Here is a 21,710-nt window from a genome sequence, read left to right as displayed (position 1 = left end):
CTTCTCTGGTGTTTGCACTGGGAGGAATGTACACTGCTGTGAAGATCATAACAGTGAATTCCCGGGGTAAATAAAAAGGCCTGCATTTTATAGTCAGTAGTTCTACATCAGGAGAGCAGTGACTTGAGACTATCTCACCGTTGTTGCACCAGTTGTTGTTGGTGTATATGCAAACACCGCCGCCTCAGGATTTACCAGTGAGAGAGCTGCTCCTATCCGACCGAAATAATGTTAGCCCCTCTATGCTAACTGCCTCATCTGGAACGGATGGTTTCAGCCACGTTTCTGTGAGAAATATGACGCAGCAGTCTCTCATCTCCCGTTTTGCAGTTAAATCCAGCTTCAGGTAGTCCAGTTTGTTCTCCAGGAAGCGGACATTAGAAAGCATGATGGAAGGAAGCGGCGTTCTGTGCGGGTTAGCTTTTAGCTTGGTTGTTAGCCCCGCTCGGCATCCCCGTTTCTGCTTCCGGTCACACCGCTTCCGTCTCCTCCGCTGGCGGACACCGCTGGTACGAGGCTCCGCTGCTTCACAGGCCGCTGGATGTAGCCGGCGTAGTATTCCGAGGCTACGTAGAAGGTCCAGAGTAGTCGCATCTACCGGACTGAAACTGTTTGATTTACCTAAAACTAAAATTGCCTGGCGGTCGTATATTACTTTAGAGTAACTTCGCTGCAGGTTTACTGTGAAATTATCAGAACTGACTGGGTTATTTGCCATTATATTCCTGTTGCTATCATGAGCCACTGCAGCCGCAGCCGAGCAGGGCGCCGCCATCTTGGATCTTGGATCCAAGAACATAAACAATAACCTTTTTATCATTTATAAATGACTAAATTATGCCTTTAAAACAATTTTAAACGTTATGAATTTACATGAAATTACTGTTATTAGATTTTAATCATTTTTAACTAGATATTTAGTATTAATCAATAATTTGCATATTGGCTCTTACATTACCCGGCCCCTAATTGGTTAGGCAGGCGGACTAAACAATTACAAATTAAAACATTAAGAGCCAAATAAATCAAATGTCCATGAAATGTCCAATTTAAAGTTATTCCCTGTGCTTCTTCCTTTTTTTTTTTTTTTTTTTTTCTCAAATCTTCTCGTTTGACGCCGCTTCTTCTAACAAGCACAGTTTGGTAACAGGTCTTTCCAAGAGGCTGGTCTTGGTTTTTATCTTCACCCTACGAACTGCTCCGCTGGAGTCGGGTAAGGTCTCTACCACTCTGCCCATCAGCCAGGAGTTGCGAGGTGATGAACTGTCCACCAACAACACAACATCTCCGACTATGAAGTTTCTTCGTAGTTTTGACCACCTCTGTCGTTCCTGGAGGAGTGGGAGGTACTCGCAGGTCCATCTGGTCCAAAACAAGTCTGCTAAATATTGGACTTGCTTCCAGCATTTTTGCTGAAAATGCCTGGAGGCATGATAGGTTGTGACTTCAACAACAACAAATGATTGAGTGTCAGAGGCTCAAGGTCATTCACGTCATCTGAGATACTTGTGAGTGGCCTGCCGTTGATGATGCTCTCAACCTCACACATTATTGTCTGAAGACAATCATCATTCACAGCTTGTTCTTTCAACAGAGAATTGAAGATTATTCGCACAGTTCGAATCTGTCTTTCCCAAATCCCGCCCTGGTGGGAAGCTGCTGGGCTGTTGAATATCCACTGTATCCCCTTTGGTTGCAAGAGCCTTTCAATTTTGTCATGATCAAAGAGTTGAATTGCTTCCCTCATCTCCCTTTCAGCACCGACAAAGTTTGTGCCGTTGTCAGAGCGCATGATGGTAACTTGACCTCTTCTAGACACAAAACGCTAAATTGCATTGATGCAGGAGTCGGTATCAAGGCTGTCTGCAACTTCGATGTGCACGGCTCTAAGGGTAAGGCAGGTGAACAATATGCCATATCTCTTGACTGTACTCCGGCCCCGCTTAACATCAAAAGGCCCGAAATAATCAACGCCGGTGTTCGTAAAGGGAGGTTTGTCAGGCAAGAGGCGATCTTCAGGCAAGTTCGCCATCTTTTGCTCTCCAACTCTTCCGCTGATCCTGCGACATACTGCACACTTGTTGATTATTGTTCGGACAGCAGAATTGGCTTGTGGGATCCAATACTTGCTTCTTAATTGTGCCATGACATAACTGCGTCCGTAGTGTCCTGTTCTTTGGTGTATGTCTCTCAAGATCAATGTGGCAGCTCTACAATGCTTAGAGAGTATCCCTGGATGCTTGGCATTCTCTGGCATGGCCGACTTGTTGAGTCTTCCGCCAACTCTCAATGTGCCATCTTGCAGAATCGGATCCAGTTTGAACAGCTGACTGTTTCGACTGACTTGTTTTCCTTTTTGCAGAGCTTTGATTTCTTCACTGTACTGCTGTCTTTGGCTGAACTGGATTATTGCGGATTCTGCAGTGTCCAAATCTTCTAAGGTAAGCGGTTTCTTTCCTTTTGTTGTTTTGTATTTTTCCATGTGCCTTTCTAACTTTGATCTTTGCTTTTCAGGGTCCTTTTCTGTTTGATTGACTGTTCTCGAGAACTCCTTTCTTTCATCTTTCAGTTGGCGCAAGGTTTCCTTCAGCTTTAGAATCCAGGCCACTGACCTTTTAAGTTTATGCCAGTCCGAGTAGTAGTTGATCAACTGGTTCATTGGTTCCACGTTATCTTCGATTTTGATGGTGTTGACTATAACCGGGTTCTTGACCTCTGGGTCATCTTAAAGGCTTTCCTTCCTTTGCACGGGTTGCTTGGGCCAATCATGTTCATTTTGCAACAGGAAGTTCGGTCCATTAATCCATGTTCCCTTTTGTATCAAACTCTTGGCCTTCAGACCCCTGCTGGCTTGATCTGCAGGATTTTCTGCTGATCCGACGTAGCTCCACTGAGATGGTTTGGTGGCTTCGCGGATCAGTGTAACTCTGTTCGCAACAAAAGTTTTGAATTGAGCTGTTTCATTGTCAATATACCTGAGTACGGTAGTGCTGTCTGTCCAGAAGATAGATGGTTGAAGTGGAACTTGAAGTTCTTGACGTAACATCTTGTCCATCTTCACTGCCATGACTGCCGCAGTCAATTCAAGCCGGGGTATTGTAACTTGCTTGAGTGGGACGACTCTTGATTTTCCCATCAGGAAAGAACAATGTTTCTTGCCTTGTTTGTTTTCTAGCAGCAGATAAGTCACAGTGCCATATGCGTACTCTGAGGCATCCGAGAAATGATGTAACTGCGCTGTGGCAGCGCATCCGAAGTCTGTGGGTTTTAAACATCTGCTCACGTGGAAGTCAGCAAGATCATGCAGAGTAATGTCTTCTTTCCATCTTTTCCACTCTTCAGCATGTTTTTCACCAATGTTCTCATCCCAACCATGCTGCTCCTTACAAAGCTCTTTCAGCAGAAGTTTGGCTGGCAGGATGACTGGAGCCAAAAAGCCGAGGGGGTCGAAGATAGAATTGACGATGGATAAAATGCCCCTCCTCGTCAACGGCCTGTCTTGCAGCTTCATGCTGTAAGTGAAGGTATCCGTTTCTGTATCCCACTGTATGCCAAGAGTCCTCTCGACTGGTAGAGCTTCATGGCTTAGATCCAAATCTTTTACTCCACTAGCTCTGTGTACTTCTGGAATGGACATCAACACCTTTCGGCTATGACTCATCCACTTCACCAGATTGAAACCTCCTCTGGCACACAAGGTACGGCGATCACTTGCCAATGTCACTGCATCGTCTTCTGTAGCTACGCTCTTCAAACAGTCGTCCACATAAAAGTTGCGCAGGACTGTTTGGACAGCTTCTGGGGAGGCAGTAGCTCTATGGTCCTCAGCGGTTCTTCGAAGGGCATACGAAGCAATGCTTGGCGATGAAGTGGCCCCAAATAGGTGCACTGCCATCCTAAATTCCTTCATTGGCCCATTCAAGTTGCCGTTGGGCCACCAAAGAAAGCGGAGGAGATCTGCGTCTTTTTCTGGCACCTTAACTTGATAAAACATTGACTCGATGTCTGCCATTATGGCTATTGACTCCTCACGAAATCTTAAGAGGACACCAACCAACGTATTGGTCAGGTCGGGTCCTTGTAGTAACTCACAGTTCAAAGACCGGCCCTGATACGAGGCTGTGCAGTCGAAGACCACTTGTAGTTTTCTTTTCTTAGGGTGATACACCCCATGGTGCGGTATGTAGAACACCCTGTTGTCGTCACGATTCAGCTGGTGTGCCGGAACTTGGACAGCATAGCCTTTGCTTATGATAGTATCCATGAACTCTTTGCACTCTTCAAAGAACTCAGGATTCTTCTTGAGCTTTCTGTGCAAACTGGCTATGCGCTGCTCCGCCACACAGCGGTTATTAGGCATCTGGAGCTTCACGTTCCTGAGCGGCAATCCAATGCTGTAATGTCCGTTTTCCAGCATTGCTGTTTTCTGCATAGACTGCATGAACTGTTTGTCTTCTTGCGACAACTCTTCTTTGTCGTCGTAGTTGCGCTCTGGGAAATCAGTGTTGTACTGTTGGACAAGTAACTTCTCAACTTCCATCACTGAGATCCTGTTCACTGAACACTGAGGCGGTTTGTTCTCTGTGTCCTCCAGTTCCTTTCTCATGGGACCATTCACGACCCATCCAATGGCCGTCTTAACAGCATAAGGGCCTCCATCTTGACTGTTAATGATGCGCCATGGCTCCATAGCCTTTGGACAGTTTGCTCCAATAAGTAGGCCTACATCTGCTTCTAATTCTGGCAAACGCACTTCGCTGAGATAAGGCCACTGTTGAATATCTGACTGCCTGGGTATATTTTCGGCGTGAACTGGTATGTTGCTGTGAGTGTACACTTTTGGTAGCTCAATATGTTTGGTGTCTTCCAGGCCGCACACTTCCAGGTCCGATATCACATAGCTATTTATTAGCTTCTGTTCTCCAGGTTTGTCTTGACTCATTGTGCTGAGAAGTAATTGTGTTGGTTTCCCTTTAGTGTTCAGTTTCTTTTGCAGGTCTCCTGTGCAGAACGTTGCTGTGCTTCCCAGGTCCATGAAGGCGTACGTTTCAACATACTTGTCGCTCTTTTTTGATTTAAGTGTACTATCGACAGCACACATTCAGCTTTTCCGGCCCCCGTTAGGCTACAAGACTCTTGCGTGACAGAAACTTGAGCACACGATAATTTGTTTCCGTGAGCACCTTCATTCTTCTCAGGTGAGACAGAATCTTCTCTTTTTTCCATGTGTAAAATGTCTGGATGACTTAACCCACATACTTTACACTCCATTCGTCTTTTGCAGAACTTGCTGAGATGGCCAGGGGTTAAGCAGCCAAAACACAAGCCATTTGACTTCAAGAAATCAACACGTTCTTTGTGTGGCTGATTTTTATATTTTGTTGCATGAAGTTAGAATGTGAAACTGCTGACAGTACAAACATGGCTTCTCAAAGGCAATCCTGGTTTTGCTTGAATTACCTGACATCACATATGTTTCTTGAGGTCTTTTATTTTGGAAAACGTTGGTAGCGAAACTGCTTCCACGGACCTCTCTCTTAGGAGGATGCCTTTCCTTTTGTTCGATCTTTCCAATTATGGTTGGGCGGCTGTCTGGTATAATACCAAACAGTGGATCGATCATTATTTTAGCTTGGCGGTCTATGTAGTTCACCAAATCAGCAAACTTTGCTCTTCTGCCTTTTCGCTGTTTGACATCGTAAGCTTCAGCACGCCAAAGTTCTTTCATTTTGAAGGGTAGTTTGGATACCACCTTCCGTAAGTTGGTAGGGTTGTCCATCTCTTCTAGAAATTCTATGTCTTCCATAGTGTTGCGACATCCAACCAAAAACATTGCATAAGCATTTAATGCCTTTCCATCATCAGATTTGATCTGCGGCCATTTCAGTGCTTTATCAATGTACACGCTGGCGATCTGTAGTTCATCCCCATAGTGATCATGAAGCAGTTGCTTCACTTTATAGTAGCCTTTGCTAGGTGGCATATGAGCACAGCTGCGAACTAGCTCTTGTAAACTGTTCCAAAAAGTACAATTTGTCCTGATCATTGTCTGTCTTTCGTTCTATTGAGTGCTCAAACGATCTAATGAAAGATTTGTATTGCAATGTGTCGCCCTTGAAGACAGTAATGTCCTTTGTTGGTAGCTGGGATTGCTTTTGTTGCTTTACCAGAAGCTCAGTGATAACATTCTGATTTTGCATCACTTTTAGCATCTCGTCACCTCTGTTGGCCTGAGCGTTGCTAATCTTGTTGAGCCACTTTTGGTACTTGAGAGTGCAACATTTGCAATTGAGCATGAAAGCCTGGATCAACTGGCTGAGGAAGCGATACACTGGTTTCTTCCTGCTTCATGCCCCCACCTCTTAGCTTTTGTACTAGTGCGTGACTACTGTAACCACGGCTACTGGAACCATCCTCTGATCTTTCATATTCTTTGAGCACTTTTAATTTTGCACTGCTTTCTGCTAATGCGGTTTCCAACTCAAGTTCTTCTTTTGCGCTTTTGATTCTGGCCATTTCAAACTCAAGCTGCTGCCTTTTCTTCTGTGCCGCAGCACGTTCAAGCAGAGCTGCATGTTCCACCTCTTGTCTAACACGTGTCGAGGACACCTGTGATATGGCTGTTCTGCGACTTACTTGAGATCCATATTGACGATTGTGTCCAACATTGCTGACACCTACTTGTGAAATACTGTCACTTGCTTTAACAGCATCTTGCGGGTCAATTTCCGCATCATCCTCTTTTTGAAAAGAGCGTTCATGCACAGCGGCGATCCATGTTTTAGTAGCTTTTATGAATTCTTTGATGGATGCCATTTTGGGTTCAAACCATTGTTCCTGATCAAATGTTTTTTCATCTTCAGACAAAAGGCTTGCAACTTCATTGTTGAGGCAACTAAACTTGTCTACAGCGAGTGAAAAATCATTTTCCATCACATCTTTAACACCTTGTAAACTCTGAGCATCACTCATCATTTTGTCCACTTCATTTCTTTTACTTGTGAGAGCTCCTAATTTTCTTCTTCTTAATGCTATATTTTTTTTGCAATTTCTCCTCTAAGGCTTTCTCTGTCAACCTGCGTGTCCGTCCTGAATCCATTGTATCCTCAAGACATCCAATCTCTTTTTCCTTTTCATCAATCATCTTAATATTGCAGAGTAAGGCTCTAGTTGAATGCAAAGGTTTAAAAGCACTTAACCTTTAAGGCACTTTTTCTTCATAAAACGAGTGCAAACAACTTCTTAAATAAGGCCGAAATCCACATTGACTGTTTCAAGGCTTAAAATACGAGCTGACACGGAGAATCTACAACTTGAATTATTTCCTGCAATCCTCCTTTAATTTCGGCACGGGCTTCAATTATCTTCCTGCGTCGGCTATACATCCTTCCATGGAAATGCACGAGGGTAGTATTTAGGTTTCACGTTACCTTTTCTTGGAGAGTATTTTAAAGGATAACCCGTTTCTGCTGGCTTCATTAGGTGAGCTCTCTTTTGTTATCTCCCCTTCTCCCGAGCGGACAGCTGCGCTCTCCCCGCGCCCGGGCACGTTCCAGCTTATTGATCCTTTAAGCTAGTTTTTTGACAAAATGTAGTGGCACTCCGTCTCTTTCTTCGTCCTCTGTACCACTTTTTGGAGTCAACTCACAGTATTTGCAACGCGAGCGAAAAGACAGGACAGCTTTCCTTCTTTTTAAAAGGTTTACTGAAAAAACTTCAAAATAAAATACAGATTTAACAAACGGTCTAACGCATGGTCAAAAAACTGTGTAGCTTCCATCAATATTGGACTCCAAACTGCTTACGTCACATCCGTCACAACTTTAACTACGCAGTGCTGTCATAACAAACATCCAAGAACATAAACAATAACCTTTTTATCATTTATAAATGACTAAATTATGCCTTTAAAACAATTTTAAACGTTATGAATTTACATGAAATTACTGTTATTAGATTTTAATCATTTTTAACTCGATATTTAGTATTAATCAATAATTTGCATATTGGCTCTTACACTCTTGTATAACATTTGTCGTTCTTGTGCATGAGTAACGTTAGCATCACGAATGGTTCCATTTGAGCATCTTTCCAATACACTTAATTATTCTGCTTTGTAGGCAAATTAATATTTCAACACATTCAGCCGTGAGTTGTGATCGCATTAAATACTCTACTCACCAAAATATATGTACGGCTTAGTGCTTTACAAAGACGAGCAGCTCTAAGTGACCAGGGCTGAGTCGTGTGCTCAGTCTATTCACAACAAGTCCAGCTGCAGAAAACACTCTCTCTGCTGACCACTTACATTTCTCCTCACTTTTCACAGCACCTCTTCTTCCTTTAGTAGTGATAACAGCAGTTTTTCTGAGTTGTAAATGTGACGGGCGCCCTCTTTTGGTATGAATTGGTATTACATGTGACCGCCGGTTAAACTGTAAACAGATCGTCAGTGAATACATTTCTAATCGGTTAAATTCTTAACGGCGATTAATCGATAGATGATTAATCATTAACATCCCGAGTTCAGAACAATGACCTTCTGTGTGTTTGTTGATGTGTTTATAACGGTTTTATACCTCATACATCGTGTTATCTGTCGATGTCACTCCTGATTCTGTAATTACCGTGGGAACTCCTTGGTCTGGTGACTCCAGCTGTCCGGCGGTGCTGCTCCGTGCTGCGCTCTGAGAACTCAGCCTGTGGGTGTTGACGGATGAGGGAGTGGACACACAAAGCACACGTATCTGGTGGACGTTCTGGGTCATACGTGTCAATCAGTACTTACTCAGACCTCGTCTTCAACAACAAGTTTATTTAGAAGTTTTTGTTTCAAAATCACATATTTACAGATTTCTTTGACTTTTTATCAACACTATCATACGTACAGCAGAACTCAGTCAAAGAGACACCAAAGACATTTCAGACAAATATAAACTTATTGAATTAATGTCTTCTACAGTCTTTTCCTCTCGATCTGAAGTTGGAAGTCAGTGAAGTTTAAAGGGTTAAAATAAACGTTATCACATAAATGATGCGTCTCAATGATGAGCTGAGTCAATCAAATCAGTTTGTGTGTTTACGAGGACAAACCTCTGAACTATAAAGTAAATCAACGAACACGATGATCTGATTCTGTCAAATATGTCAAATATTATAATAATAATAATTTATGCTTTATTGATCCCGCGAGGGGAAATTCGTTTTTACACTCTGTCTAGTTAACATGCTACACAAACATAGGCCGAAATACACACACATGCACAAACAGGATCCTGTGGACATGCACTAATGGAGAGGTCTCAGAGTGAGGGGGCTGCCCACAGTGGGCGCTCCTGAGCTGGTGGTGGGGGGGGGGGGGGGGGGGGGGGGTGTTAGGTGCCTTGCTCAAGGGCACCTCGGCAGTGCTCAGGAAGTGGACTGGCACCTCTCCAGCTACCAGACCAATTTCCGGACTTGCCAGCGATCCTCCGATTCCCAACCCAAGTCCCTACAGACTGAGCAACTGCCGCCCAAATATACCGTGTTGTCACTAAATAGGATGGTTTGTACTCGGATGAGAATCAATACATGAAGTCTTTGATTATTTCACACTGACAGGAGAGATGATCAGAGGTGCAGAGTTTTTACCTCCATAATTCAGACTAGGACTGAAGCAAGGGAAGAGTTTCTCAGTGAAGGAGCAGTCTGTAAAGGAGTAGATCAGAGCTGCAGAGTCCACATCATAAAAGGAGACCAGACCCTCCTCATAATCCACAAACACCCCCACCTTCTCAGGACGACACTTCAGAGAGGGACAGACTGAAGGGCCAGTACAGGCTTTATATTCATTTCCATTTCTCAAACATATACTCCAGAAACCTTTCTCAGGACACGCTGTGATTAATCCCTTCCTGTTGATGGACTCTCTGACCACTCCTAAATCCCAATCAGTCTTTCCTTTAACCTGAACCTCAAAGTAAAATCTGCCTGAAGAGAAACTCTGCTTTCCTAAAACACAAACACAAGAAGAGAATCTCTCTGGGTTGTCTGGAAGATTCTTCGTCACATCACCATGATGAACTTGTTTCCCATCTTCAGACAGGATGAGATTAGGTTGTGCTGTATCAGGATCAAGAGTTACATCCACAGCATACTGCTGGACTCTCTTCAGCTCAGCTTGAACCAACTTCTTCATCTCTTCACTGAGAGTCTCCTCCAGCTGAGCCACAGCGTTCCTCACAGTCTCCTCATAAAGTGGTTGACAGACATTAACCTCTGTCCAGTCTTTGGTGGGTGGAGCAGAGTTAACAGACTGGACTCTCTGGATTAGATGGAGGTGGTCTTCAGAGCGTGAGAGCTGCTGCACCTCAGTGCTCCTCTTCATCAGCTCACAGATTTCCTGCTCCAGCTCTTTGATGAAAGCTTCGGCCTGTTTCTCTGTTGTTTTCAGCTTCTTTTCGATCGTGTCGATGAGCTCGGCCCGGCCTCTCTCAACAGACTTCTTCAGAGCGGTGAAGACTCGAACACCTTCTGCCATCTCTCTGTCTGCATCGTCCTTACTGAGGTCCACTGAGTGTTTGATCTCTTGAATCTTCAGTTGTCTTTTCTGGATCATCTGCTGAATTTCAGCCTCTGTCTCCTCTAGCTCTGCCTTCTTTTCTTCATATTCTTCTTTCAGAGGAACAAACTTGTGTGTCTTGTGGTCTAAAACAGAGCAGAGCATGCAGACACAGGTCTGATCGGTCTTACAGAACAGCTCCAGAGGTTTATCGTGCTTCATACACATCCTGTCCTCCAGGTTCTCCACAGGGTCGATCAGCTGGTGTCTTTTCAGACGTGAAGCTGTCAGATGAGGCTCCAGGTGAGTCTCACAGTAGGAGACCAGACAGTCTAAGCAGGACTTCAGGGCCTTCAGTTTGGGTCCAGTGCAGACGTCACAGAGAACTTCTCCTGGTTTGGACTCTTGTAGCTCTGAGCTGCTGCTGCTGGCTTCCTGCTGAGCTTTGTCTCTGAACTGACCAACCATCTCAGAGAGCAAAGTGTTGACGTGCAGCTCAGGTCTGGTGTTAAAAACCTTCTTACATATTGGACACGTGTACTGGTCGCTGGTGTTCCAGTGTTCAGTGATGCAGTTTTTGCAGAAGTTGTGTCCACATGATATGGTGACAGGATCATTGAACACATCCAGACAGATGGAGCAGAGAAACTGATCCTCAGACCGATGATAGTTTGCAGCAGCCATATCTACACAAAGTGAAAGAAAGAAAAATATTAGATTAATTTACTCGCAGGTTTAGACAGCAGGTGATCTGCGTGATGACAATCCAGTCCAGCCCTGACAGTAGGTGAGTAACAGGATATATAAACATTGCACAAAAAATCTGGAAATTTGTGTTTAGTAGATTTTTTGTTTGTTTGTTGTAACAATGCTTCTTGGCAATAAACATTATACTGTTGGAAAGCCTGTTTATTTCTCTTTTAAATGTTGCCACATTTGTAAGGAACATGCATTTGTGGGATGAGCAGCAGAGTTGAGGATGTGGGTTGTGCCCATGAAAAACATGACTTGAATGAAAACAAATTTCACTTCCTTCTCTGCTTCCTTCAAATTAAAAGCCTAATTTTTGTTTCTCCATGTCAAGCTTTTATTGTGAAACAGCCAGAGGAAATAGAATTTAGTTTGGCAGCAGGATGTTATCAGTAAACAACAACGATACAAGGAAGTTAGAAATAAACCAAAGTCCAAATGAGAGAACCTCAGTTACACACACACACACACACACACACCCACCCACCCACCCACCCACACACACACACAGTTTAACAAGCTGGAGTATGAAGAGAGAGTGAAATGAAGAGTTGAGTGTAAATCCTGGTTGTTCAAAGTGTAAACATGATCAGCTGTACTCACCAGTGTTTGCAGAGACTCTGCTGTGTCGTTGACAAAGATTGGATGAAGTTAGTTTAATTTCTTTGAAGAGAAACGGAGACCTTTCTGGACGGCTGCGTGGTCGACACCCTGACAAACTTTAAGTTTTATTTCTTCAGAGTGACGCTGAAGCTCTCCTCCCTCACCTGTGGCTCCGCCTCTAACTGCAGCTTGTTTCTTCCCTCTGAGTCACAGGGCTGTTGTGAAATACCAGCTTCAATAGACTGATCTGATCTGATCTGAGAAGAGGAAGAGTCTCATTAAAGTCGTTGTATCTTCTTTCTGAATAAGATACTCGAGTTCATTTATTACAGTCACTCTCATGTATCAGGAGAGTTTGGTGCTTGTTGTGGCAGCAGAACAGAACTGATCACTTCTTGTTTCTTCATGTTGGGCTCCATCTAGTGGTCGTTGTGTGTCATAGCAGCAGTCAGAGGTCTACATGGAAACCTGTTGTTTCTGCAGCAGTGTAGCAGGAGAGTCCTGTAGGAGTGGTCTGACACCACCAGGCCTGTGTGGTTTCTGGAATTGTTCAGAATTTAATTATTTTCTGTATTTATAAACCCAGCTGACAGACTGTCAGTGATGGAGTTTAGTTTGAAACAATAAGGTCAACATAGAAGAGTAAAGCTTCATTCTTCTTCCTCGTCTTGTTACCTGTGAGAAGAACAAACAGCTCAGATGTCTCGGGATGTAAACCTGAAGTGTTCTTCCTGGTTTTTATTCATGCTCTCACGTGTCTCTAACGTGTCTGAATTGAATTGTTTGATCTTCAGAGCTCTGCAGCGTGTCAGGTCATGATTTGTTTTGTGTGTGTGCAGACGTGAAGAAGCAACAGAAGAAGAAGAAGAAGAAGAAGAAAGGGGAGGAGGAGGAGCGCACCGCTGAGGAGGAAGAAGAGCTGGAGAAACAAAAGGTCAGAGGTCAATGGCTGCAGCTCCACGTGAGTTTATCACATCTGTAAATATCACCTGAAGACAGCATCTCAACGTGTGTGTGTGTGTGTGTGTGTGTGTGTGTGTGTGTGTGTGTGTGTGTGTGTGTGCCGTGTGTGTGTGTGTGTGTGTGTTTTCTGTGTGTGTGATTGTGTTTTCTGTGTGTGTGTGTGTGTGTTTTCTGTGTGTGTGTGTGTGTGTGTGTTTTCTGTGTGTGTGTGATTGTGTTTTCTGTGTGTGTGTGTGTGTGTTTTCTGTGTGTGTGTGTGTGTGTGTGTTTTGTGTGTGTGTGTGTGTTTTGTGTGTGTGTGTGTGTTTTCTGTGTGTGTGTGTGTGTTTTCTGTGTGTGTGTGTGTGTGTGTGTGTGTGTGTTTTCTGTGTGTGTGTGTTTTCTGTGTGTGTGTGTGTGTTTTCTGTGTGTGTGATTGTGTTTTCTGTGTGTGTGTGTGTTTTCTGTGTGTGTGTGTTTGTTTTCTATGTGTGTGTTTTCTGTGTGTGTGTGTTTTCTGTGTGTGTGTGTGTTTTCTGTGTGTCTGTCTGTCTGTGTTTTCTGTGTGTGTGTGTTTGTTTTCTGTGTGTGTTTTTTCTGTGTGTGTGTGTGTGTTTTCTGTGTGTGTGTGTGTGTGTGTGTGTGTGTGTGTGTGTTTTCTGTGTGTGTGTGTGTGTGTGTTTTCTGTGTGTGTGTGTGTGTGTGTGTGTGTGTGCAGGCGGAGATGGCCCTGCTGATGGAGGACGAGGGCGACGAAGCCAAACACAAACACTTTAATTACGATAAGATCGTGGAGCAGCAGAATCTGAGCCAGAAGAAGAAGAAGCTGCTGAAGAAGAAGGGGGAGGAGCTTCAGCAGGAAGACCAATTCCAGGTGGGTGTGATGATGTCACAGGTCGTGCTGCTCCAGCTGAATGTCCTCCGGTTTCCAGGACTTGACTTTAGCATTCGGCCGCTAAATGTTCAAACTTTTGGTTTGACCACAATCGTCCCGTTTAACGTGTTTTGATCTGATTTCAAAGATGAACAGTCGACCTGAAGAAGAAATAAATATATAGACGTTCATTTCCCTCTCTCGTGGTGTGATGGAGTCAAAGGAAGGCTGTTAGCTCTGTGTTGACTAAATCGTGGTCATGACGATGTTGTAACATTCTCCCTCTCTCTCTGTTTGTGCGTCCAGGTGGATGTGAAGGACCCTCGTTTCCAGGCCATGTTCACCTCCCACCTCTTCAACCTGGACCCCTCCCACCCCAGCTACAAGAAGACCAACGCCACGCAGAGCATCCTGACGGAGAAGCAGCGCCGCAGAGACGAGGAGCAGCGGCGCCTGGAGGACGGGCTCAGAGATCAGGGGGAGGGAGCCGACAGGAAGCAGGTGGCGGGGAAGAAACGGGAAAAGGACCGTGACGCTGCGGCGGCGGTCGACCTCACCTCGAAGAAAGCGATGGACCCGAGTCTGTCTATGCTCGTCAAGTCGATTAAAAGCAAAACGGAGCAGTTTCAGGCTCGCAAGAAACAGAAACTGGTGTAGGTGGAACTCTCAACACAAAAGTGTGCAGACCGGCAGAGACTGGGAGAAGTCCCAGCCTGCAGGAACAGTTTCTCCTGATGAACTCTACTTCCTGTTTGATGTTTTTATACAGAAAGAGACGCCACAAAGTAGAAGAAGGTGCAGGAAAAAGTGAATGGTGCTGCATCACATGCTGTGAGAATGTTTTATTTGGACAGTTTCTTCACACAGAACTCTTAAAGAAGCCCTGCAGTTATTTTCAAACACATGAAGAAGAAGAGAGCGACGCCCTGGACCTCAAGAAACACGTTCACCATCATGACACCGAGGTTTTTACTTTAGTAAATCACTTTTCACATTTCAGCTTTCTTTGGGGGAGATTGTTCCTCCAGCAGCTGTGAGCTGATGTTTCTGTGAGCTGTCAGCATCTTACCCCGTTTCCACGTACTCCAAGAGCGTCGCGGTCGGTCAGCGCCGTGCACGGTCAGCGCCGTGCACTACACCGCAGCTCACCGCCACTCTACTCAATGATCGTGTTTCCACAGCGAGCGCCGCGTTTCAAACACGCTGTGAATCTGTTTCTGACGGAGCACGCTGCAGGCACGCGTCAAGCTGGACAGGAAGTCAGACGAGGAAACGCACAGAGTGCGCTGTCAATTTCAAAATAAAACACAACATACGGACTCCTGATCGTATTTTCCATCACTCGTAGTCGGAGTAGTTCTCCTGTGAAGGATCCAGTGGGGGCAGAGTGCGCCGCCCGATGGAGCAAAAAGCGCGGCGCTGACAGACCGCGGCGTGCACGGAGTGTGTGTGAATTGGGAGTGACAGAGTGACGCTGTTTCTAAAGTGGTGAAAAGTTTTCTTTCTTTAAATGAATGTTTCTTTGGTAACTCGAGTTCCAATAAAGAGAAGTTTGTGATGTGAAGATGATCTGGCATGAGGATAATTTTATCTGCAGGTCAAATGAAGATGACAACATAACATCTTGTGAATTCTGTGTTTCTGATTGGTCCTTTGGATTCAGCAGAACGCCCTGCAGTCATCACGTCCTGGAGCTGTCAATCAAACCAAGTCTCCACATTCTGCTTCCCTTAAAGCAGGGGTGTCAAAGTCCTATTGGGTCGGGGGCCGGATTTGTTCAAATGAGACCTCAAGTGGGCCGGACTAATTGTGCAGACATCACTATAACTCAACACATGGATATATAGGCTAATGTATGATTAAAAAAAAGACAAAAAAAGGTACTTGTATAGAAAACTGCATATTAACACATAAAATGTATAAGTACATTAAGCAGAGGGGTTAACTCTGTCATTGCAAACTGCATGTCGGCCCATGGAAATATTTAAGTATACAACATTACAGAACAAAACATGCATAATTATGTTTTGTTTGAGATTATTATATTATGTTTTAATATTGCTGTTCAAGGTTATAGAAACTTTGTCAGGTTATTCTACCTGCCCTGGGATCAGTGCATTAGAGAGAGAGACTTTAGGTGTGTGTGTGTGTGTGTGTGTGTGTGTGTGTGTGTGTGTGTGTGTGTGTGTGTGTGTGTGTGTGTGTGTGTGTGTGTGTGTGAGTGTGAGAGAGAAGGTTCATCACAGATTAAACCTGCTCACATGAATATGTTGTCACAAACACACAGAGTGTCTTTGATGTAAACAGTCATCTTCAGGTATTTTAGTGTTAGGCATTATAAAATGATAACATGTTTCCAAACCAACAGACTTGAATTGATCCTTCAGTTGATCACTGCAGTCTGATCAGCTCCGTGTGGAGTTCAACTTCTTTCACTAAGTAAACTCAGTTAAACCACTTTTGATATGAGTCTGGCAGTCCGTTCTTCTCCGTGTCCGCAATATCGTGATCTAACTCTGTCACTGACTTTTTATGCGCCATGAATCTGTGCCATCTCCGTGCAGTAATTCAAGGAAGAATTATAGCTCTGCTCCACAGTTAAACCAGCGGACCTCTGTATGATCGGACAGCCTGTGTGTGATATTGTTTTCAGATAAGAATGAAATGTTCAGTAATAGTTATATTTTTACAGTCTGATTAAAGCTGGTGATAAAGGCACAACAGCAGGCTACTGCATTTAGAAGTGATGTCTGAAACCTTTACGTGATCAACACGTTCACCTCTGGGTGACCTAAAAATGAACCATCTGTAAATAAAATCAGTTATTATTCATTTTAATTTACTGTTTTTACAATAACCAGAGGTAAAATAAGTCTATCATCAGGCTCAACGTCTGGATGTGAGGAGACGGTCTGGGCCGTTACGCAGGACAGAGACGATTGTTTTTTATTTGCAAGAGCTGCTCTTTGTGGCTCACTCCATAGGAAGCTTTGTTATTATCAGCCAAACTTTTGTTTTCCATCAGTGCAGACAGGAGAAACTGGTAAGAAGAGTGGACAGAACTGAAGACCGTCAGGATGAGCGTGCAGTGCAGCGCCCCCTGTGGTTAAGTCTCGTAGCTTTCATACAATTCTGGCAACTTGTGAGCAAATAAAACTAAAGAAATATCGCTCCTTCGATCTCTCTTGAAAACCTGCATTCTGTGTCACCTCTCTCAGGTGTTCAGCCTGTTTGCTGATTAGCGTAATGCAGGAGCAGCTCGTGCACTCAGCCACTCCTCTTTTTTATGATACTCCCTGCTGAGAAGATAATTTAAGTGCCCCGTTTAATTAATATTCGTATCATGATATCAACCTTTACGTTGCTCATTTTAATACAATTCGGGGAAAATACATATTACAAAAATTTATTTTATAAAAAATCTCAAAATATTTTTCAATACATTTCCTCCTTCTTCCCAAAATGTCTCGCGGGCCGGATGTTTGACATCCCTGCCTTAAAGTGTCTTCAATCACAGGCTGCTGTTTAAGACGTTTTGCTGATTCTTTGTCGGGAGACTCAAAACATCTGCTCCTTCTTCAATACATCGTGACACTGAGCAAAGAGCAGTGTACGCGATTCTCTCCTCTCACAGCTGAGACGTTTCAAACGGACAAGCTGGTTCCTGCAGCTCCTTCAAAATAAAAGCTTTTATTGTGATGCAGCATCTTTAAGAAGCTCCGGTACGTTTGTTTGTTTATCAGAGAAGAAGCTCCAAACTATTCACATTCTGAGCCACGGAGAGAAAATGACAATGATTTTTACAAAGGCTTGTTTGGGACAGGCGGGCACAATCTGCACGTCGGGTTGTCGCCACGATTGAAGATTGTTAAACATCGATTTGATTGTAGTGTAGTTTCAACACCATGGCAACAGAAACAGAGTAATGGATAACTTCCTGTTTTTAATCGGCTAAACTCGCAGACTGAGTCATGCACACGTCTCGGTAACGTGACTGATTTGTGTAATTTAGACTGTGCTGTCTCTCTGGGTTAAAAATATAATGAAAAAATATCATTCAATGAAAGAAGATTTTCATGGTCTCATTACTGGGAGAACTGGGAGTCCGTGGACACTGTTTGCTGAAGACAGTGAGGGGGGCATGAGGCAGCTGAAGCCGGTCAGAGGAGTCTCTCCCCTCATTAAAAATGAGAGAGTAAGTGAAGGTAGAGCGACAGCGCACGAGCAGGGGGTCTCACTTTAGCTCCGCCTCCCCCGCCCCGCCCTCTTTCTTAAATCTCTGCAGACTTTTCTCTCAGTCTTTTTATTTTCTCTTGTAAAACATTTGTCGTTCTTGTGCATGAGTAACGTTAGCATCAGGAAGTGTTCCATTTGAGCATCTTTCCAATACACTTAATTATTCTGCTTTGTAGGCAAATTAATATTTCAACACATTCAGCCGTGAGTTGTGATCGCATTAAATACTCTACTCACCAAAATATATGTACGGCTTAGTGCTTTACAAAGACGAGCAGCTCTAAGTGACCAGGGCTGAGTCGTGTGCTCAGTCTATTCACAACAAGTCCAGCTGCAGAAAACACTCTCTCTGCTGACCACTTACATTTCTCCTCACTTTTCACAGCACCTCTTCTTCCTTTAGTAGTGATAACAGCAGTTTTTCTGAGTTGTAAATGTGACGGGCGCCCTCTTTTGGTATGAATTGGTATTACATGTGACCGCCGGTTAAACTGTAAACAGATCGTCAGTGAATACATTTCTAATCGGTTAAATTCTTAACGGCGATTAATCGATAGATGATTAATCATTAACATCCCGAGTTCAGAACAATGACCTTCTGTGTGTTTGTTGATGTGTTTATAACGGTTTTATACCTCATACATCGTGTTATCTGTCGATGTCACTCCTGATTCTGTACTTACCGTGGGAACTCCTTGGTCTGGTGACTCCAGCTGTCCGGCGGTGCTGCTCCGTGCTGCGCTCTGAGAACTCAGCCTGTGGGTGTTGACGGATGAGGGAGTGGACACACAAAGCACACGTATCTGGTGGACGTTCTGGGTCATACGTGTCAATCAGTACTTACTCAGTACTTACTCAGACCTCGTCTTCAACAACAAGTTTATTTAGAAGTTTTTGTTTCAAAATCACATATTTACAGATTTCTTTGACTTTTTATCAACACTATCATACGTACAGCAGAACTCAGTCAAAGAGACACCAAAGACATTTCAGACAAATATAAACTTATTGAATTAATGTCTTCTACAGTCTTTTCCTCTCGATCTGAAGTTGGAAGTCAGTGAAGTTTAGAGGGTTAAAATAAATGTTATCACATAAATGATGCGTCTCGATGATGAGCTGAGTCAATCAAATCAGTTTGTGTGTTTACGAGGACAAACCTCTGAACTATAAAGTCAATCAACGAACACGATGATCTGATTCTGTCAAATATGTCAAATATAATAATGATAATAACTTATGCTTTATTGATCCCGCGAGGGGAAATTCGTTTTTACACTCTGTCTAGTTAACATGCTACACAAACATAGGCCGAAATACACACACATGCACAAACAGGATCCTGTGGACATGCACTAATGGAGAGGTCTCAGAGTGAGGGGGCTGCCCACAGTGGGCGCTCCTGAGCTGGTGGTGGTGGGGGGGGGGGTGTTAGGTGCCTTGCTCAAGGGCACCTCGGCAGTGCTCAGGAAGTGGACTGGCACCTCTCCAGCTACCAGACCAATTTCCGGACTTGCCAGCGATCCTCTGATTCCCAACCCAAGTCCCTACAGACTGAGCAACTGCCGCCCAAATATACCGTGTTGTCACTAAATAGGATGGTTTGTACTCGGATGAGAATCAATACATGAAGTCTTTGATTATTTCACACTGACAGGAGAGATGACCAGAGGTGCAGAGTTTTTACCTCCTTCATTAAGATAGGGACTGAAGTAAGGGAAGAGTTTCTCAGTGAAGGAGCAGTCTGTAAAGGAGTAGATCAGAGCTGCAGAGTCCACATCATAAAAGGAGACCAGACCCTCCTCATAATCCACAAACACCCCCACCTTCTCAGGACGACACTTCAGAGAGAGACGGACTGAAGGGCCAGTACAGGCTTTATATTCATTTCCATTTCTCAACCATATACTCCAGAAACCTTTCTCAGGACACGCTGTGATTAATCCCTTCCTGTTGATGGACTCTCTGACCACTCCTAAATCCCAACCAGTCTTTCCTTTAACCTGAACCTCAAAGTAAAATCTGCCTGAAAAGAAACTCTGCTTTCCTAAAACACAAACACATAAGAATCTCTCTGGGTTGTCTGGAAGATTCTTCGTCACGTCACCAAGATGAACTTGTTTCCCATCTTCAGACAGGATGAGATTAGGTTGTGCTGTATCAGGATCAAGAGTTACATCCACAGCATACTGCTGGACTCTCTTCAGCTCAGCTTGATCCAACAACTTCTTCATCTTTTCACTGAGAGTCTCCTCCAGCTGAGCCACAGCGTTCCTCACAGTCTCCTCATAAAGTGGTTGACAGACATTAACCTCTGTCCAGTCTTTGGTGGGTGGAGCAGAGTTAACAGACTGGACTCTCTGGATTAGATGGAGGTGGTCTTCAGAGCGTGAGAGCTGCTGCACCTCAGTGCTCCTCTTCATCAGCTCACAGATTTCTTGCTCCAGCTCTTTGATGAAAGCTTCGGCTTGTTTCTCTGTTGTTTTCAGCTTCTTTTCGATTGTGTCAATGAGCTCGGCCTGGCCTCTCTCAACAGACTCCTGCAGAGCGGTGAAGACTCGAACACCTTCTGCCATCTCTCTGTCTGCATCGTCCTTACTGAGGTCCACTGAGTGTTTGATCTCTTGAATCTTCAGTTGTCTTTTCTGGATCATCTGCTGAATTTCAGCCTCTGTCTCCTCTAGCTCTGCCTTCTTTTCTTCATATTCTTCTTTCAGAGGAACAAACTCGTGTGTCTTGTGGTCTAAAACAGAGCAGAGCATGCAGACACAGGTCTGATCGGTCTTACAGAACAGCTCCAGAGGTTTATCGTGCTTCATACACATCCTGTCCTCCAGGTTCTCCACAGGGTCGATCAGCTGGTGTCTTTTCAGACATGGAGTTGTCAGATGAGGCTCCAGGTGAGTCTCACAGTAGGAGACCAGACAGTCTAAGCAGGACTTCAGGGCCTTCAGTTTGGTTCCAGTGCAGGCTTCACATAGAACTTCTCCTGGTTTGGACTCTTGTAGCTCTGAGCTGCTGCTGCTGCTGGCTTCCTGCTGAGCTTTGTCTCTGAACTGACCAACCATCTCAGAGAGCAAAGTGTTGACGTGCAGCTCAGGTCTGGTGTTAAAAACCTTCTTACACATTGGACACCTGTACTGGTCGCTGGTGTTCCAGTGTTCAGTGATGCAGTTTTTGCAGAAGTTGTGTCCACATGGTATGGTGACAGGATCATTGAACACATCCAGACAGATGGAGCAGAGAAACTGATCCTCAGACCGATGATAGTTTGCAGCAGCCATATCTACACAAAGTGTAAGAAAGAAAAATATTAGATTAATTTACTCGCAGGTTTAGACAGCAGGTGATCTGCGTGATGACAATCCAGTCCAGCCCTGACAGTAGGTGAGTAACAGGATATATAAACATTGCACAAAAAATCTGGAAATTTGTGTTTAGTAGATTTTTTGTTTGTTTGTTGTAACAATGCTTCTTGGCAATAAACATTATACTGTTGGAAAGCCTGTTTATTTGAAAACAAATTTCACTTCCTTCTCTGCTTCCTTCAAATTAAAAGCCTAATTTTTGTTTCTCCATGTCAAGCTTTTATTGTGAAACAGCCAGAGGAAATAGAATTTAGTTTGGCAGCAGGATGTTATCAGTAAACAACAACGATACAAGGAAGTTAGAAATAAACCAAAGTCCAAATGAGAGAACCTCAGTTACACACAAACACACACGCACACACACACACACACACACACACACACACACACGCACACA

At 44.0% G+C, this 21,710-nt stretch overlaps 3 protein-coding genes across 3 annotated transcripts; 1 reads left to right on the top strand and 2 right to left on the bottom strand.

The window, feature by feature from the left end:
* Positions 1–8,795: 8,795 nt before the first annotated feature.
* Positions 8,796–11,230, bottom strand: LOC136180477 (E3 ubiquitin-protein ligase TRIM39-like). Its single transcript, XM_065960289.1, has one exon. The coding sequence runs from the start codon at positions 11,222–11,224 to the stop codon at positions 9,584–9,586; it is 1,641 nt and encodes a 546-aa protein (XP_065816361.1). The 5' UTR covers positions 11,225–11,230; the 3' UTR covers positions 8,796–9,583.
* A 2,697-nt stretch (positions 11,231–13,927) lies between these two features.
* On the top strand, positions 13,928–15,340 carry LOC136180482 (ESF1 homolog). The gene has a single exon (XM_065960325.1). The coding sequence runs from the start codon at positions 14,046–14,048 to the stop codon at positions 14,364–14,366; it is 321 nt and encodes a 106-aa protein (XP_065816397.1). The 5' UTR covers positions 13,928–14,045; the 3' UTR covers positions 14,367–15,340.
* A 3,467-nt stretch (positions 15,341–18,807) lies between these two features.
* On the bottom strand, positions 18,808–21,383 carry LOC110004258 (E3 ubiquitin-protein ligase TRIM39-like). Its single transcript, XM_020659801.3, has one exon. The coding sequence runs from the start codon at positions 21,227–21,229 to the stop codon at positions 19,586–19,588; it is 1,644 nt and encodes a 547-aa protein (XP_020515457.2). The 5' UTR covers positions 21,230–21,383; the 3' UTR covers positions 18,808–19,585.
* Between the last annotated feature and the right edge of the window lie 327 nt (positions 21,384–21,710).

Source organism: Labrus bergylta, chromosome 1, assembly GCF_963930695.1.
Source record: "Labrus bergylta chromosome 1, fLabBer1.1, whole genome shotgun sequence".
NCBI lineage: Eukaryota > Metazoa > Chordata > Actinopteri > Labriformes > Labridae > Labrus > Labrus bergylta.
This window is presented reverse-complemented; position numbering and strand designations above follow the sequence as displayed.

Bases quoted from the DNA above. Each gene is read 5' to 3' on its own strand.
- LOC110004258 (XM_020659801.3), bottom strand. From the start codon at position 21,229: ATGGCTGCTGCAAACTATCATCGGTCTGAGGATCAGTTTCTCTGCTCC.
- LOC136180477 (XM_065960289.1), bottom strand. From the start codon at position 11,224: ATGGCTGCTGCAAACTATCATCGGTCTGAGGATCAGTTTCTCTGCTCC.
- LOC136180482 (XM_065960325.1), top strand. From the start codon at position 14,046: ATGTTCACCTCCCACCTCTTCAACCTGGACCCCTCCCACCCCAGCTAC.